The sequence below is a fragment of the Engraulis encrasicolus genome, chromosome 22, assembly GCF_034702125.1.
Source record: "Engraulis encrasicolus isolate BLACKSEA-1 chromosome 22, IST_EnEncr_1.0, whole genome shotgun sequence".
NCBI lineage: Eukaryota > Metazoa > Chordata > Actinopteri > Clupeiformes > Engraulidae > Engraulis > Engraulis encrasicolus.
Window position 1 is genome coordinate 24,609,945 of NC_085878.1, and position 12,500 is coordinate 24,622,444.

General features: G+C 45.6%; 1 protein-coding gene across 1 annotated transcript in view; it reads right to left on the reverse strand.

The window, feature by feature from the left end:
• Nucleotides 1-5,111: 5,111 nt before the first annotated feature.
• Nucleotides 5,112-12,500, reverse strand: part of LOC134438636 (uncharacterized) — a 32,150-nt gene continuing 24,761 nt past the window's right edge. Inside the window, exons 3-5 of the mRNA XM_063188247.1 lie at nucleotides 8,028-8,155; nucleotides 5,754-5,837; nucleotides 5,112-5,192 (exon numbers count right to left, since the gene is read on the reverse strand). Coding sequence (XP_063044317.1) covers nucleotides 5,112-5,192; nucleotides 5,754-5,837; nucleotides 8,028-8,155 — 293 coding nt within the window. The remainder of the gene's footprint in view (nucleotides 5,193-5,753; nucleotides 5,838-8,027; nucleotides 8,156-12,500) is intronic.

Genomic DNA, 12,500 nt, shown 5'->3' on the forward strand with positions numbered 1-12,500 from the left:
GCCTTAGTTCAAAGAAGCCAGGACTGTCCAACATCAATTCTTAATGCCCAGTTGTTACAGCCTGTTACATTGATGGACGTCCCCTGTGCAAATGGATTTCTGCTGAAATAATAACAGACATTAGAGGATGGAAATCCAAATGTGCCACGCTTGATTCTTCACTCTGGCGTCGCGTCGTGCGACTGGACGTTCTCCTTACAGTGAGTCCAATATGTATTTGATCCCTTTCTGATTTTGCCGGTTTGCCCACTAATAAAGACATGATCAGTCTATACATTTATGATATGTATTCAAACATGGAGAGACAGAATATCAAAAATAAATTCCAGAAAATAACTTAAAATAATATATTTTAATTTATTTGTATTTAATTTAGGCAAATAAGTATTTGACCCCTCTAGCTAAAGAAGATAAAGTGCTTTGTGGCAAAGCCCTAGTTGTCTAGCACTGAGGTCAGATGCTTCTTTTAGTTGATGACAATGTTTGTGCATATAGTAGAAAATATTTTTGCCCATTTTTCTTTGCACATTATCTCTAAAACATTAATAGTTTGTGGCTGTAGCTTGGCAAATGGGAGGTTCAGTTCTCTCCATAGAATTACTATAGGGTTAATATTTGGAGACTGTCTAGGCTACTTCACGACTTTAATATGCTTCTTATTGAGCCACTCCTTAGTTGCTTTGACTGTATGTTGTGTATTATTGTCATGTTGGGAGATCCAAAAATGGCCCACCCTTCAGTGTAGTGGTGGAGGGAAGGACGTTTGCACTCAGGATTGCACATTACATGTCTCCCTCCATCCATTCGTTGACGATGTGAAGTTGTCCTGTGCCTTGGCCACACCCACACCCTCAAACCATAATGATACCACTTTCATGTATGATGGTGAGGAGGGTGTTCTTGGGATCATAGACAGTAGTACTCTTTCTCAAAACACATTGAATTGTGATAATGCCAAACATCTTGATTTTGGTTTCATCTGACTACAGCACCTCCTTATCATATCCTAAATCAGTCTGATGTCCGTTGGCAAACCTCAGGTGGGACTGCACAGGTTCCTTCTGAAGTAAAGGTACCATGTGTGCACTACAGGATTTTAAACCTCTGTGGCATTAAGTGCTACCAGTAGTTTTCTCAGTGATTTTGGTCAGTAGCTTTGATATCATTGCCTAGTTCATACTGTATAGCTCTAGGGTGATTTCTTTCTGTTCTCATGATTATCAAATCCATACAAAAGGTCAAATCTTGTATAGAACCCCAGACAGGCTGATGGATAGTCATTTTGTATTCCTCACATTTTGGAAGAAATGCATCAACAGCCGAGTCATTAATACCCAGTCTCTTTCTTGTGGCTTTGCAGCCCATTTAATCTTTGTTCAGGTCTAAAATCGTGTCCCTGATATCATTTGACCACTCTTTGGTCTTTCCCATGCTGGTGAGGTTGGAGTGTGACTGATTCACTCATACTATGGACTGATTCTGCTGATTCAATGTGTCTTTTATGCATGTTAGTATGTACAGGTGTCTTTAATTCAGATGACAAGTTGATCGGAAGTGCCTATCTGGTCTGTGGGCCCGGAACTGTAATCAGTTGGCAGGGGATCAAATACTTATTTTGCTCGATGAAATGGAAATAAATTAATATATATTCTCTTCAGTTAATTTCTGGATTTTCTTTTTGATATTCTGTCTCTCCATATTAGAATACATATTATCATAACATTTATTGACTGATCATGTCTTTGTTAGTAGGCAAACCAACAAAATCAGCAAGGGATCAAATACATATTGGACTCACTGTATATACCCGGGAAAGGTCACAGTCAGTTTCCGGGACAAAGAAGGACTCGTTCTCAGTGCTGTCATTACAATTAGATGGGCCACATAGTATATAGGCCTGTCTCCTCCCCCATACAGGGCCGTTGTCAGCTTTGGCTGGGTACCAGGACAAAGTCAGCTTGAGGCCCCCTCCTCAATGCACACAATATAATGGGGAAACAATTCTGAAGCACCACCCCACCGCCACCCCTCCCTGAGCACGGGACAACTCACCTGTTTGTCCACTCCTTATTGGCAGACCTGCTCCCCACACATATATTTGCCCACAAAAGCACATATTGTACACACATACACACACACACACACAGTCTAATATGATTCAGGGGACTGGACAGGCTGGTGTGACTGTTGTAACTTAGAGCTGAGGGGAAGCAGTTTAACGGTTGACATCTGCTGACAATTTAAAGCAGGGCTATTCAAATGGCGACCCTGGGGCCAGATGCGCCCCTTGGAAAGCAAGGTTCTGGCCCCCCAACATGTCCCTTAAAATACAGAATCGTTTTTCGGAATTTAGATATAAAAGTATGAGTTCTGTATCAAGCTAAAACAGGACACGGACGTTAAAATGCAGGAAATTACATCTAAGAAATGCAAAACTTTGTGGGGGAGGACCCCCAGACCCCCCACTTCAATGCAGTCTCCCATATTTCTTTCATTGACAGTCGACAATCAGAATACATACGTATAGTTCGGCCCCTTTACTGGAAGGAATTTGAAAAACCGTCCCTCTTTGAAATTTAATTGAATACCCCTGATTTACAGTATGCCTGGCTGGCTACAGACATGGACATGCTGTGATTGGGTGTGTAGTGAGCTGCTGTGGAGTGACAGATAGTGTGACAGATAGCAAACACAGCTGTGTTATGATGGACCCGTGACATCACCTGTAAAGGGACAAAGGGGACAAAGGGTGGCGGTGGTGGTGGTGGTGGTGGGGGGGGATTGAATTTCCCATTACATTGTATGCATTGTGTGTAGGAGCCCTCTCAAATGACTTTGTCCTGGGTCCGCCCTCTGCTGCCAGTGGCCCTGCATACAGTATACAGTATAGTAGTCATGGAGAGCCTGCTGATGGAGAGCAGAGTGTTGTGTTGGAATGAGTGGAATGATGGTTCGGTTCGAGTGAGCCAGTCACCAGGCGATGAGGGATAAGGGACAGTAAACCATGAGCACGCATTGTTCAAACAGGAAGGACACTGGCATGACTTCTGTCTAGTGGAGCAGTAGAGTAGAGTAGAGTAGAGTAGAGTAGAGTAGAGTAGAGTAGAGTAGAGTAGAGTAGAGTAGAGTAGAGTAGAGTAGAGTAGAGTAGAGTATCATGCTATCTATGTCTGCATGGGAAAGTAAGAAACGTAATTTCAATTCTTTGTATGACCAGTGCATGTAAAGAAATGGACAATAAAGCCGACTTGACTTGATTTATTGATCTCGTGGAACATTTTTAAGATGTCAGGTAGCATACATACCTGTTCATGAATACAGAAGATAAGCACACAGACATTACACACATCATTGCACATATATTCACCATACAGCACCGTCTGTTCTGACTTCTGAGGTCTACTGTATGCATAGGCAGCCATGGCTTCATGGTTAGGGATTAGGCCATGGAATCTGAAGATTGCTGTTTTGAATCCCATTCCACCCAAAGTGCCCTTGAGCAAGGTACCTTACTACCCTCATGGACTGTAACCCTCTGTAATACCCTGTAATAACTGCTAGTCGTTCTTGATACAAGTGCCATACAAGTGTAATGTAATGCAATATCTACTGTACATAGCTTTCTATATACATGCATCTAGAGAGGCTGCCTGCCTACGTGCTTGCTTTGTCGTCCCCTTATTCTTCCAAGGGCCCTGGGTCTGGGTCTACTTAGAGTAGGGAGTGAAAAGAGTGACGAGAGTAGTTTGCTTCCACAATGGTTGCGGCCCGTAACCATTGTGGAAGCAAACTACTCTCGTCACTGTTTAACGTTCATCAGACGACAGCTAGGCCTACAGATCTGTGCGGGCAGATGTTTAACGTTCAGTCGGGCGCGCGCTATCGGCCAATTTGGCTAGTGGATGATTTTTTCTACCAGCCAAAATTAATTTTCACCCGCATTTGGCGTGTTGGCGGGCGTTAATTTAGAGCCCTGGTTACGGGTAATGTATCTATACAGTTTGTAATCATGGCTCTGGAAAAACTATGATGGCACAAGCCAGCCAAAAACAACTACTAAGCAAGATCCTTAGTCATCCAGTCTAATACTGCCCAGACAGGCTTTGAAGATGAAAAGCACACATCAAAGTGACAGCAAATGACAGCGACAGACTACACCGAAAAATAACCTGCAAGGGTGTCGTGCATAGTATAAGGAACAGTTTAATGTGGTTTGCCGCAGCAGTTGTGTTTTTGTTTCTGTGGTGGTAGGATCAAAGTAGCCGGCGTAAAATTCCTGGTGCGCATTAGCAAGCTGAATTGGATTGTGATTGGCAGCGAGGTGATGGGGACTTAGAGCCTACACCTAAATGTATTGACCAGGTCTGTCTCCATCGCTTTTCATGCTTCATTAGGAAGGCTGACAGGGAGTGTGCGACAGCTACGGATGCAAGTCACCCTGAAACACAGACGGAGAAGGTGAGACAGACAGACAGACAGACAGACAGGCAGGCAGGCAGGAACATGTGTGTGTGCATGCGTGCATGTGTGCGTACGTGCGTGCATGTGTACGTACGTGCGTGCGTGCGTGCCTGCATGCGTGTGTGCGTGCATGCGTATGTGTGTGCCTGTGTTTGTGTTTGTGAGTGTGTGTGTGGGTGTGTGCGTGTCTGTGTGCATGTGTGTGTGCATGTGCGTGCGCCTGTCTGAGTGTGTGTGTATGTGTGTGTGTGTGTGTGTGTGTGTGTATGTGTCTGTCTGAGTGTGCATGCATGCGTGCGTGCGTGTGTGCGTGCATGCTTGATTGTCTGCGTGTGTGTCTGAGTGAGGGAGAACGCTCTCTGGGGAGAGGGGTAACTCAAGGTGAGACTCAGCTGTTTATCTAAGAGCCGTGTTGCAGAGGGGGGAGGCAGGCCCTTCAAAGCCAATGCACAGCTCAAGGGCAAATTGCAATGCAATAGCCTCCATGCAAACCCACCACCTCAACCCCAACCCTATCACCCCCTCCCCCTCCCCCCAGCTGATCTCAACTTTCAGCAGAGATCCTCAGGTCCGACCGAAATCTTATCTAAAAATGAAAAGTCAACGTTTGAATAATGTTCCAAAAAATCTGGGTAAAGGGCTGTTTTCTGTCAGATCTCAGACAGGTACAACAGGCATAGCAAGGGCTGGATGCTGCATTTGCTGAGGATGCAGACTGTCATAGCAACAGTCTGGCACATGGAAGCAAGCATACACACAAACACACGCACACATGCACGCATGCACGCACGTGCGCGTGCGCGCACTCACACATGCACACACTCACACACACACACACACACACACACACACACACACACACACACACACACACACACACACACACACACACACACACACACACACACACACACACACAGACTACACCTCAGCACAGCACAGCACAGCACAGCACAGCGCATCACATCACATTGCAGTGCAATGCAGCACAACACAACATAATTCAACGCAACGCAACGCAACGCAACGCAACACAACACAACACAACACAACACAACACAACACAACACACAAATCCCCCAGAAAAGCCCACCTTATTTTCGACATGCTGAATATCCTCCAAGGTAGGGATCAGAAAAGTTGTATTCAGCCTTTGCTCTGTTCATCAGGGGCAGAGGAGAGGAGAGAAGCCGTGCAGGAGGCTGATGCCTTGATCTTGGATAACATTTCCTGCCTCCGTCCTAACCCCCGGGACGTCACACTGAGGCCCTGGCACCTCACACATCTCTCACCATGTCTTGGACCACATCCCTCAGGCACTCGGCACTCAGCATCTTAGTAAGGCTTCCTCGCACATCCGTAACACAGCATGGAACCTGTCGTGACGCGAGCCAAGGCAGCCACACACTCACACTCCTCTTCTCTCTCTCTCTTCTTCATCTCTTCATTCCTATCATTGTTTTGTCTTTCCTTCTGTTTGGATTTCAAGAAGTCTTATTGGCTTGGAATTTGTACATTTCCAAGTATAAGATATGTAAGGAGCTCCAACCATGGAGCTTCAACTATCTAATCAGAGACAAATACAAATATACAGCTCTGAATTACTAGCTTTGCTCACTAGGACATGATAATGCCACTGAAGCTATGGGTATCATATTGTCAGTTCTCCAGCACTTTGAAAGGGTTAGGAAGGAAGGGAAGGGAATGGAAATCCAAGGACCTTGAGAGGAATCCCTGTTCAGAGGACTCCCAAATGCTGTAAATCTCTCTAAAAGTAATTATTTGCTAATAAAAGAAACACTGGCATGCACCCCCACACCCACACACATGCGCCAGCATGCACACGCACACGTGCACGCACACGTGCACGCACACACACACACACACACACACACACACACACGCACGCGCGCGCGCACGCACGCACACACACACACACACACACACACACACACACACACACACACACACACACACACACACACACACACACACACACACACACACACACACTATAGGCCTATCTATAATGATAGTGACCCCTCAGCCTGTAAAATGTCTTAGCAAGCAAGGACATTCGGATTCACCTTCTCATTTTCATGTCTGCAAAGCAAAGCAAGAGCGTGCAGCAATAGCAAGAGAGTGTTTACTCAATAGAGCTGTGGTGCTGTGAATAATTCCCTTGTCAATGGGACGTCTGGACCGGAACACTGCAAGTAAGCAAAGCACCTGCGGTGGGTGGGTGTCTGCTAAATTCGAAAACTACCCTCCAGAGGAAAGAGAGGAGAGAGGGCGGTTGTGTCAGTATGTCAGTACGGGTGTAGGCTGGCAACATGATGACTTGACAGTTTTCAAACAACTTCCGGAAGACCTGAGAGGAAGAGGACAAGACACGTAAGCATTTTCCTCTATTCTGGCAACCCTGATAGAGGGGCTCTCCTTCTTGAATACTCAAGCTGTTTTCAGGTCGACCAACCAAAGTGCTTACTCATGAATGACACTCGTTCATACTGGTATACTGTGTACGTGTTTGTTATACCCTGATAAACCTTGACTCGTTAACACCAAACTCTCTCACTTGTCAGTCTGTCTGGTAGCTACCTGTGCAATTTTTCATAGGAAAGGTGTAGTTTACAATTGCCCATGGCCATTGATTGGGCGTAGGAATGTATCATCAGCATACAGTATAACTTACATAGCCCATGCAATCACGTCAGTTGTATCTTTTCAAACAAATGGCAAGTAGTTTGTCAAGTAGTGCGCGTCATCACCTTTCCACCTCTCCCCGCTTTGTAATTGGTTCCCTAGCTCACACCCTTGTTTTTGGTGGAGAAGTCATGCTGTCTTTCAGATGGGAACGATCGTGCATAGCAGCATGAGTTTGCTGATATTGGAGATCCTATGGTGCAAACACACCTGAACACCATGAAGAGGCAACATTGATTGTCCATGGGGATCCATGTTCGCGTCCGACCAGGGTCATTTCTCAACCCTAACCCATCCCTCTCTCCATCTCTCTCTCCCAATTGCTTACTGTCTGTCTCTCATAAGAATAAAGACCTAAAAACGGATTACGTATGTTTTATACAATTATTTTTTCACAAACCAATTTTAAAGTTCCCAAACGTTCTGATTTACAGTGTGACCATGCCAATCGGTTTGAGATTAGGTTTGGACACTGGCACCGGAAGCATGTGCCAGCCTGAACACGCCTTCAGACACGCCTACAGGCTTAGTTCCCCTGAGACCCACTGATGACATTAGTGGAGCTCCCAACAGGCAGCACCCCAGGGAGGTTTCTCTCTCTGTGTCTCTCTGTCTCTCTGTCTCTCTCTCTCTCTCTCTCTCTCTCTCTCTCTCTCTCTCTCTCTCTCTCTCTCTCTCTCTCTCTCTCTGTGTCTCTGTCTCCCTGTCTCTGTCTCTTTCTCTCTCTCTCACTTTCTCTCTGTGTGTCTTTGTCTCTGTCTCTGTCTCTCTTTCTCTCTCTCAACACTCAGCACTCCCTCAGCGCTCAGCCCCTGACCCCTCACATCTCTCTCTTCTTCCTGTCACCACTCTGCCTCTACCCTCCTTCTGTAATCCGACAAGAACAGGTGCAGTGGAATGTCCAAGGGAGATGTCTGACACACCTGTGAGTCTCTGGGACTGCGCTCTGAGACCGGCGGACAATGATGATGGGCATGATAATGAGGGCCTGAGGCAGAGACCACGGTAGGAGTGACACAGTAGACATGCACCAATAGAGACGCTCCATATACTGTAGCCCAGTAGACATACTCCATAGCCTGTAGTCAGGCTCTATAGCCCAATAGACATGTTTATTTTTTAATGTATTTTTGCGGGCTTTTTGGGCTTTATTCGATAGGACAGTGTGAGAGTTGACAGGAAATGACTGGGAGAGAGAGATGGGGCAGGGATGGGAAATGACCCCGGCCGGACTCGAACTGGTGGTGCACGCTAAGTTGTGTTATGTCCTATAGACAAGTACATTTTGAAGTGAATACGTGACTGAAGAGGAAGCCAGTGTAGTTGATAAAGGACTGGTGTGATGTATTGCCAGGGGTGGCTGTGGATGAGAAGTCTTGCTGCAGAGTTCTGGATATGTTGTGATCTGTTTATTGATTAAGCTGAGAGACCAGTGAGGAGGGCATTGCATACAGAGCGTACAGAGCGCATATAGAGAGGAAGGAACCATAAGATCAAAACATTGTTTATTCTTTCAACACCATCATCACCACCAACATTGGCTGAAAAAAGCCACGGTAGAAAAGGGACTTTCTTTATGTTTGGAAGGCCATGGTATTTATTAGCATAATTGCTAAATGAATTTGATGGACAGTGGGTGTATAGTGTCGGGTGTGCATACGGTGCAACCTAATTTGGTTACCTAATGGAGCATTAGAGTTTCCTATCACGGAGTCAGTCACACACGCAGCAGGTGTGGTCAATGGCATGGGGGAGATAGACATCCACGACAACAACAAGCTTCAGGGCAACTGCACACCTGCATTTGGCATGCATGGGCACCACTAACGCCATTAAAGGAGTGATGTTGTCCAAAGTGCCATTTACCTAATGCACTGAAGGGAAACGTGTGTCATTAAACTAAAGGGGCAGCTAAGATCTTAGTGCTTTATGTCCGGTGCTTTATCAAGGCCCTAACTCTGTGTGTGTGTGTGTGTGTACGCAGCGCGCGCGCGTGTGTGTATGTGTGTGTGTGTCTGTGTGTGTGTGTGTATGTGTGTCTGTGCGCGCGAGCATGTTTGTGCGTGTTAGTGGTAGTGTGCAAAGGAGGTTGTTTGGCGCTTATCTGGTGCCACAGTATCGGCTCTCAAGGAAGATGTGTGTCTCATTTTAAAGCGTCTTTAAGCTTTTGACACTGGTACAAGTTGAGTGAACTCACTTAAAACACACTTACTTAAATATCTAAAACATGCACAGTAAACTGCCATTGGAGTGTGTCCTAAAGCACTCAGCCAATGATTGAGATTGAAGATAAGATTGAAATGGGACACAGAAAAACACATCCCATATACCGTACATGCCTTAAATGCACTTACTCCTATGGCACAAGTTTACTATAACGATGCTTCACCCGGCTTGCTCTCACCTTCTTTCAAGGTCACATTAAATTATTAAAATAAACATGGGCTGTGTAGACCCAATAGCTACCTACAGACATAATTAAGTCCCCGTCACTTGCCGCAGTCCCCTGTGTCTCTCCATACATTTCCATTTTAACACCTTTTTTTTTCAGACGGTTATGCGTCACTGAGATTCACCTTACTCAGTTAAGCCTCCAGTGAAAAACAAACACGTCATCGAGGTACACCATACACAAAAACAAGAGCAAATATCATTTTGTTTTGAAGTCATCAAAGCCTCTTGTGAAGATCATACCCTTTGTGTTTGTCCACTCACTGAAATGCCCAAAAGCTGTTTTAAGTCCAATCTATTGGATTTGGCTTAAAGCTGTCTGCAAATCCATAAATGAACCAAGGGCTTCATGATTGGCATTCAAACTGTGATCATTACACTTTCCCATGCGGTGTGATGTGGTATAAACATGATTTTGATTTTGTCTGACACTGAAGTAAACACATTTCACATAAACAACCACAACAAATGAAGCTGTTTCTGTCAACAAATGCCAATGGTATGAAGCATCATGTAGACACGTGGAAAATATCTAATTGAGCTGTTTTTGGCTGAACGTGCTCTATACTCATTTCCCTGACAGTGTTTCCACAAAACCTCTGCAGAAATATCTTTTTTAGTGTTTTTGAGGGTGGTGTAACATCTCTGTAATCTCAATTTGCCGAAACCCCATGCTGATATGAGCACAGACAGTGCACACACCATCACATGAAAAAAAAATCCCAACATCATCTCTGGCTCAAACAAAAAGCTGACAACCATGAAAAAAACCCTGAATGTATTTGAACCCAGATTGCGATTTGTACCACAGCGGAACCACGCAAACAACATCTCTGTCAGAAAACACACAAAAAAATGCAAAACCAAAATCAATCATTGAATAAATATATCAACTATCAACTCAGACGATGATCTTCAGACGGCAGACAGCCCTTTGGCTATTAAGTCGGGCCTCTTTTGTCATCGCTCTAGTGTCCCCTGGCTGATTAAACAGCGAGGCGGCGGCTTAGCTTAGCGCCTTTTATGCAGGACGAGGATAAGGCGCTAAAGAATTGGTCTTTCTCTCCTTTTGTTGATATGGATCCAGCAGGGCCTGGCAGCGGGTGGCCTATTTATTCAGGGCAGGTAGCGCTATAGCGTTCCCCTAACCAAGGGGGAGATGACAGGCTATCGCTGCAGTGGCCATAGCCCCCGTCGTCGGGGCTGATACGATAACACTGAAATGTTGCCTGTCAGGCAAGCCACATTGTCACCAAGGGTATTGACTCTCTCTCTCTCTCTCTCTCTCTCTCTCTCTCTCTCTCTCTCTCTCTCTCTCTCTCTCTCTCTCTCTCTCTATCTCTCTCTCTCTCATCTCTCTCTCTCTCTCTCTCTCTCTCTCTCTCTCTCTCTCTCTCTCTCTCTCTCTCTCTCTCTCTCTCTCTCCCCACTTTCACAGTCACTGTGGTGTCAGGGCTGAAGAAGAAAATTTCACATGCACAGCACACTCATGTCAAGCCATGAGCTTCACCTTATTGTGCAGCCATTACTGTACATTTTTCAGAGTACGATTTTTTTTTTTAAGGAAAGAAAAAGAGAGAAACTGTGTGTGTTTGTGTGTGTGCGTGTGTGTGTGTGTGTGTGTGTGTGTGTGTGTGTGTGTGTGTGTGTGTGTGTGTGTGTGTGTGTGTGTGTGTGTGTGTGCACCCACTACATAAATCTTTTTTTTTCTGTTTTAAGAGGAGAAACAGAGCGATATATCAGCAACAAGCAGAGTCAAGGAGAATGTTGACGTTAAGGTCTGTTCAATGGTAAAATTCCTCCTTATTTACGATAACATCTCAATGGCAATTCTCCCTTTCTCAATGGCAGTTCATTCCTTAGACATCAGGTAAACAGAATGAGATGGATGAGCAGATCCTGTGAAATAAATGAGACAAACAAGCAGTGAGAGGCATGGTCAGTTTCAGCCAAGGTTACCTTTAAGACTGCAGGAGGCAAGTGTGTGTGTGTGTGTGTGTGTGTGTGTGTGTGTGTGTGTGTGTGTGTGTGTGTGTGTGTGTGTGTGTGTGTGTGTGTGTGTGTGTGTGTGTGTGTGTGTGTGTGTGTGTGTGTGTGTGTGTGTGTGTGTGTGTGTGTGTGTGTGAAGGGAGGTGGTGTTGCCATTTAAACAACAAGGATTACAATCTAATCTTCAGCTGACCAGCCAGAGAGAGAGAGAGAGGGAGAGAGAGAGAGAGAGAGAGAGTAGTCTGCGTTGTCGAGCGTCGTCGGCGTGGCTAACATTCAGCCATTACACACAGAAATGCCACTGCTGCCACTTAAACTAATATGCACCATAAATCAGGCCGGCATCAACACCACCCCCTCCCCCATAAATTGTGTTGTACTTTGAGCGGCACGCTGATTAAAACATGCAGCAGACACAGCCGGCGTGCGAGAGAAGGCGAGAAAAGAAAGGAGACAGTCCTGGTGAATCTACTAATGGACACTGCTAGAGGTGTCTATATACCTAATTGAAGTCATCCAAGTGGCCGTGTCACATTTCAGAGGCACATCAGCTAAGGGGTGGAGAAGTGACCCTGCATGTGTTTTGTCGAGATGGGCTGCTTCGGCGCCAAGATGAGCTACGAATAGGCTGCTAAGATGAGCCTGAATTCCGAGTTCTATCCCTAACCCCGCAGGCGCTAATAAGCGTCTGGTAATTGCTTGGTAGCTCAACTCGACAGGTAGCTTATATCAACACAACCCGATGCACAACCGAGGACAGAGCTAATCAGTTAGACTCCGCACACACAAACGAGCGACTAGCCATTTCTGGCTATGAGCAGCACAGGCATGGGGTGAATAAAGGACGCGGCGGGTGTCTTTTGTTGTGGCTGCCTTTGTGTGATTAAGAGGGG